The following is a 7,717-nucleotide window of genomic DNA, read 5'->3' as shown; positions in this document are numbered from 1 at the left end:
GCTTGCGTCTTATAAGACGAAGACCTTACCAATCACGCAATCCTGATCCTACAAAACGAAACGACTTAGTTCACGGCCCAGTCGTCCCGCCGAGGACACCCGGGTGGAACGTGATACGTAATGTAATGTTTGTGTCAATTGACATTTGGAATTAAACTCGTCTACTGGGACTCGAACCCTCGCCTAGGCGGCTTGTAGGGTCAGGATGGCGTGATTGGTAAGGTCTTCGTCTTATAAGACGCAAGCCGCCTAGGCGAGGGTTCGAGTCCCAGCAGACGAATTTAATTCCAAATGTCAATTGACATAAACTCAAGACTATGACTCCTGTGTTTCCTACTCCGCTTACGTCAACCTGTCAGAATGTCTCAACAATATATATATATATATACATATATATATATATACATATAGTTGGTTAGTTATTACCTTGTCATATAATCACTGAGGTCGAGTCCTCGGCAGTTCCATATTTCAATTTCTGCATGTGGCCCCATTGGGTCTCCCGATGTTGATGGCTTAGAATTAAAGTGCGTTGTGGTTGTTAAAATGTATCTCTAATCACTGGGACCCATTCAGTGTTGTACATATATATATATATATATATATATATATATATATATATATATATATATATATATATATATATATATATATATATATATATATATATATGCGAAATAACCACAGGAGAAGGGAAACTTATACAGTAAGTACTTTCCTACATTACATCTTGAGACTAAATGAAAGAGATACAGAGTTGTATTTAAATATAAGTGTCAGGTAGCAACCGCAGGAGGGGAGGGGGGAGGCAATACAATGCGGAGGGGGGGGGTGGCCTGACCTCCATCGACCTGACCAACACAAATGGTTGAATCTGGCGGAAACATCTTGGTCACCATTTGGGTTACCAATTGATCACATTTTAAAAGCTCCATAGCTCAAGTTTATATTATGATCAAAAGTGCCTGGTATTAAGCAAGATTCTACTACATTTCTTTCATGTATGTTTTTTCCTTTTGCTGAAATTGTTACCTTGGACCAATCAATATGGTGGTTGTATTATTCTTTGTGTTGAAATAACGCATTATTTTCCTGGGCAGATCTCACACTATACTTGTGTTAGCAAATCGTTGTGTCCAAGTTTTTCCCAGTTTGTCCAATATGAAATTTGTTACAGTCTTGGCATGGAGTTTTATAAACAACATCGTTGTTGTTCGGCGGGCTGTTCTTAAAGTTTTCTTAACAGTGTGGTCATATTTAAAAATTTTCCGCCAGATTGAACCATTTGTGTTGGTCAGGTCGATGGAGGTAAGGACCCCCCCCCCCGCATTGTATTGTCTCCCCCTTCCCTAATGCGGTTGGTACCTGATACTTATATTTAAACACAACTCTGTATCTCTTTCATTTAGTCTGAAGATGTACTTATTGTCTACATGTTTCCCTTCTGTGGTTATTTGGTATTTTTGTATCACGGTAATGTGACACAATTTGTCGGATGATTCACCATAATAAAGAGTCGATGAAATTAGATTAGAAACTGAGCTAGCCTAGTGTAATCGGGGAACTACCAGGTCGTAGTTCAGGTAATTCCTTTTATACGGTCTGGCTGGCTCAAAGCTATCGTCTTTGCTTCATAATATGTAGTCGCTAAGGCAAAGGTTCGAGTCGTTGCGGTGGAGCTAGTTTATATATATATATATATATATATATATATATGTATATGTATACATATATATATATATATATATGCATACTTATACATATGTGTATTTATATATATATATATATATATGCATACTTATACATATGTGTATTTATATATATATGTATATATATATATATATATATATATATATATATCTATATATATATATATATATATATATATATATATATATATATTCTTTGCTTCTCATTCTTCTCTTTCCTCTCCCTCCATATTCTTTCTTTTCTTCTTTATCCCTTTCGTCTTCTTGTATACTCAATTTCTCAGTTTTTCTTCTTTTTGGCCCTCTACTGATGCTATTATACTATTTATACTCTAAACAGTTGGCATTTCAGTGACTTGCGGGCCAAGTCATTCAGCATTCTTTTATAAATGGAGGCTAGTCTCCACAATAAATAGATAAGTAAATAAAAGGGAAGTTTGCTTTCAACCTCTGTTATCCCCACGTCCTTCTACTCTCCATAAATATTTCTTGCACCACCTCAATGATTTCACCTCTTCAGTGCAGTATTGTACTAAGGACGTTATCATGATTATCTGTATCATTAGCCCCTCCCTACTGATATTTTCATTCTAGCCATACGAAATATATGAAATATATTTTCCTATCATTCAGAAATCATACTTCTTTGTGAAGTTTTGTGCATCAATATTTTTCTCCTACCAGTCACGAAACACGCATACTTCTGTTTTGATTTATATATTATGTCAGTAAGTATTTTGTTCACCTGAACGTTGAAGAAATTTTGTATTATGAAGAAATTTTAATTCCCCTTACTCTGGCCCCGCCTCTAAAACGCTCATCGATCTCTCATTGGCCGCTTACGGACCAATCGCATCACTTTCTTTCGTGTCGTCGATTTCTCTGCCCGTATTCTGGCAGCTGATTTGTCGAGAGCAGAGGGTGTGGGTGGGTGGGAGGCTATATAAAGGACCATACTCCAATATATGAGGCCCACACAGCTGGTAAACTAATATAATCCAACATCACGTGATTTGTTGCCGACCTATTGCTGTACCCATTCTGCAACAGTTCAAAAAACAATTTTATTTGCTACATGTCCTTCAAGGTAAGTTTTCAGGGCGGAATTTCCATAAATAAATATTTTATTTTAATGTGTATATATATATATATATATATATATATATATACATATATATATATATACATACATATATATGTATATATATATATGTATATCTTTTTTCAACCACAAATCACTTTTAATTCCATGCCATCGCAGTCGAGACTGAAGAATCGCTCGATGGAGGCATCCGTTGGAAATTGAAATGTGGACGAGCCGAGGATTCGAACCCAGCTAACCCGTAACAAAGTTACAGTTACTTAAACCAATACGTTTAAGTCACTGTAACTATATTACAGGTTAGCTGGGTTCGAATCCTCGGCTTGTCCACGTTCCTATTTCCGACGGATGCCTCCATCGAGCGATTCTTCAGTCTCGACTGCGATGGCATGGAATTAAAAGTGATTTGTCGTTGAAAAAAAGATATTAATTGATCACTGGGAACCATTCAGTGTATATTTATTTACATTATATATATATATATATATATATATATATATATATATATATATATATGTATATATATATATATATATCTGTGTATGAACACAGTGATGTGACTAGCATTTGTTTTTCCTAATTGGCAACTGGTGATTTTTGTTCATGTGAGGTAATAAAGTCCTGGAGAATTTCGTAATATTTGTGATTATCTATTTCTTATTATTCATCATAATATTTATGATAATTATTTTTCAATTTTAATAATTTGGGGCGGTGATCTTAATTGAAATGTGTCTCATTGTCAATAAATGATAATAATAATGATGATGATGATAATGATAATAACTATAACTGCAAAAGCAATAATAGAAATTTAATACAAATAGTAACAGTTACTGTTACTATTGATATTATTAGTAACATTATTATGTTTATGTGATCATAAACATATATGTTGCTACTAATATCAATAGTTATTATCATTTGTATTACCCCCGAGTATTCACCTTAATTGTTATTCATATTATCCTCTTGACCTTTATTGTCATCTTTTCATTATATATATATATATATATACATATATATATATGTATATATATATATACATATATATATATATATATATATATATGTATATGTATATATATATGTATATATATATACGTATGTATATATATATATATATGTATATATATAATATATATATATATGTGTGTGTGTATGTATATATATATATACATATATAAATATGTACATATATATATATATATATATATATATATATATATATATATATATACATGTATATTGTAACCAAATTAGAATATATAGAGCTTATACTCGGATGGTTGACGCCAAATTATTTTATGATGTAAATAATACCTCAGGCTCGTCAGCTAGGCAACAGCTTCTACAGAGACCATTTCACCATGATCTCTCACTAGCCAGAAACCGACCCTAATTTTGTAATAAAATCACTTGGCGGCAGTTTTACTTGAATACATAAAGTGCGCCACTGTATTCACAATGACGTGAGCTTTTGCATATTTTATTTTGGCTGGATGCAAATGAAGTTAATATTAGGCTTGTATTATAGCATATACCACTAGCTGATTTTATTCAGTGGAAAATTGCAGTCCGCTTAGATGAACAAAATTTAAAGTCTGTAGCTCCAGTCAGAATGAATTATCACAAGTTTACCACAAAAACCCATCTAGATATTTTCTAAATTCAAATATTTAACGAACTTTCCAGATTTTGTATTTGATATACACTTGAATGAATACGTGAGTGACGACGTCATGTCTGCCATTCACATTTTTTACCTGGCTCTATGGATTTTTTCATTGCCCTTGTTATCTACTTATTCAACCATTATTCTATTCTATTTGCTTATGTATTTCTTTTATATATATATATATATATATATATATATATATATATATATATATATATATATATATATATATATAAAAATCTTATACTGGACAAACTTACAGAGCAGGATAAGTCAACTGTACGTCGTATAGAGAATATACGTAAGAAAATTATCAAAAATGAATCTTCAATATCCTTTAACCTCGTCTGCCTACAAGAAAATATTCTACCTGGCTACACCAAGATATACATATATATACATACATATACAGTACATATGCATATATATATATATATATATATATATATATATATATACATATATATATATATACATATATATGTATATATAAATGCTATAGCCATTGTCGGAAGACCCACCATATTTCTCAAACAGTTCATTTCAGACACATTAGGTTTCTCATTTCTGTCTGCTTTAAATTCAAAGTGTCCACCCCGGAAGTTTGGGGAGGCAGAAGGGAGAAACTTAAATTTTTTTGAGAATTATGGTGGGAGTTCCAAGTATGGATGGGGTGAGAAATGAGGAGGTGAGGAGGAGAGCGGGGGTGGAAAGGGAGATGGCAGAGAGGGTAGATGAAAGAATGCTGAGGTGGTTTAGGCACATGAAAAGAATGAAGAAAGACAAACAACAGAGGTGGATGGAGTCAACTTGAGAGGACGACCGAAAACGAAATGGATGGATAGGGTGAAAGGGTAAGCAAGAGGTAATGTCTGTTGAGCATGGAAGGGAGAAGGCAGGGAATAGGTGTGGATGGAGAATGGTTGTGTATAGATGATATTTTGACGAAGACCGAAGGGATTTCCTCTCCATTTTCTCTTTTTTTTAGCATTAGGGGACGTGGGGAAACGGTCGCCGTTTTAATGAAGCTACTTGACCTGCTGAGGATGTGCTTTGCCTTGCTGCATTGCTTCTGACCCGGGTAGTGGGCAGGGGACTGGGATGACCCTTCATCCAAGAGGAGCTAAGATGAAAGAGAAACAAATGATTAACGAATGGGGGTGCACTGGGTGGAGGCGGGTGTCTAGTTTGGGTGAACACCTCCCTTATATATATATATATATATATATATATATATATATATATATATATATATATTTTTTTTTTTTTATATATATATATATATATATATATATATATATATATATATATATATATATATATATATATATTTTTTTTTGTTTTAATGACACCCTGAACTTGTGTAACCTTTTCTCCTCCGCCCTCTTTTCATCCTCCCATCACAAGATATATAATGTATTTTGCAGGGTTTATTACTTAATGACGTGGGGGAAATAAAAAGCAGAATATATTTCTCCTCCGTCCCTCTACAAAACCGAAAAATATTCGAGCAAAACCTTCTTACAATGATTAATTATTAATCCTAGGCAGACTTATACAAGCGCTATTCAACAAATGCGTTTCTGAGAAGACGATCTGGGCAAGACAACATTCATGATAATCTGTCGGTGGCACTAACTGGCACTGTGTCTATGGCACCCCAGCGAAACACGGCACCCCTAGCGTGCCATCGCACTCCCAGCGTGCCATAGCACCCCCAGCGTGTCATGGCACTCAGTCTCAGAAACTCTGGCGACAAAGCCTTTGTGTCTGTATGCGCGCGTGCGCGTGTCATGTGTCATTTAAAGGTGGCCCGTCGTCATTTAAGAATTACACGAACTCCAGGTCGACCTAGGTCGACTACGGAAATGTTGTTTCCGGTCTTATAACGGCTCTTGTTGTTGTTGTTGTTGTTTTCCGTGGCACTGTTTTGGACGTTTTCTTCAGAGTTCTTGGTCGTCGTCTTCTTTCACGTGGAAACAAAGAAATATGGATCGTGGGCTTGTGACTGCCCGCACAGACATACACACACATATACACATATATACGCACATACACACGCTCTGTCAGGGGGCGAAAAGGCAGAGGAAGGAAGGGGGGTAAAATGCAGGTAACTGTCTTGTTATTTTGAATCTCATGCGAGCTGATTAAAATCGCCTGGCGGCAGCTCGTATGGAAGACAAGACAGCACCAATTACGTCTCTATAAAAAAATATTAGAGTGCTCTCTCAATTAGGAATATCTAAATTCCAGAATTCTCCAGTATTGGAGATTTTCCAGTTGTTTTGAACAGAACATCATAAGGTAGACAAATGCAACCAATTATGATATTGCATGGGGTTATTTCCTTTCACAACAATATTGCAATTATATATTACTCTACTAAGTTTTTATTCTCTTCTATTTGGGTTTCTAGGTACAGACAATGTGTATATACCTATATTCATCAAAAATAAGTGAGCAAATATTTTCTTAACGGATAGTACTGTATAGTTGGTTCATTTCGATTAGTTCTTTATAATGATGTACATGTTAATCAAAATATGGGTTTTTAAGTAGTCTAAATTACTTTCAATAATAATGCCTCGTTTATTTGGTTGTATAGACTAAGGTTGAAATGGTAGAAGTAAAATATTTAGGAGATAGAACTAACAATATGATGTTATGATACCGCTTCGTCGATGACGTCATAACGTTTGCTTTTTTTCAAAATAAATTGAACTGTTGCTATTTGGAAAGAAGATTTGAAACTGGTTTTCTAGTAAATCTTATTTGGATGACTGGCTTATCTATAACATTTGCTAGTATAATCTACCAGTAAGCATAGCCAATGACGTTAGTAAGATTCAGCTTTTTAGTGGTAAAAAGCCGCTAGGTCTGACAAAAAAAATTAGATATGTGGCTTCTAGATTTTTTTTGTAAACTAAAATCACTGGTTGCATTTATAGTATACATATATATATATTTTCTATATATATATTTTTTAAATATATGGGGAACTTTACTTCTTTCTTGTATCAATACAATAAATCAGTACCCAAAGGATGAACCTAATCGTGATGATCACCCTCCCCTATGGCTTTCTGTTTACAATCACAAGAACCTATAGGCTTGACCTATACCAGGCCCCCTTCCCCCCACCAGATGGATGTGGATATTGTTAAATCCCGGTCACAGCCCCCCTTCACCCAGGACATCACTAATCCTTGCTCAAACAGAGCACGGGGG

General features: G+C 34.5%; 1 protein-coding gene across 1 annotated transcript in view; it reads left to right on the top strand.

The window, feature by feature from the left end:
* The first annotated feature begins 2,654 nt into the window (after window positions 1–2,654).
* The window catches only part of LOC143025606 (eclosion hormone-like), an 8,544-nt gene continuing 3,481 nt past the window's right edge, over window positions 2,655–7,717 (top strand). The window contains exon 1 of the mRNA XM_076185544.1: window positions 2,655–2,796. Coding sequence (XP_076041659.1) covers window positions 2,785–2,796 — 12 coding nt within the window. The 5' untranslated portion in view covers window positions 2,655–2,784. The remainder of the gene's footprint in view (window positions 2,797–7,717) is intronic.

Source organism: Oratosquilla oratoria, chromosome 5 (genome assembly GCF_046742065.1).
Source record: "Oratosquilla oratoria isolate Oo_2021 chromosome 5, ASM4674206v1, whole genome shotgun sequence".
Lineage (NCBI taxonomy): Eukaryota > Metazoa > Arthropoda > Malacostraca > Stomatopoda > Squillidae > Oratosquilla > Oratosquilla oratoria.
The sequence above is the reverse complement of the archived record's forward strand: the minus strand, read 5'-3'. Positions and strand labels throughout refer to the sequence as shown.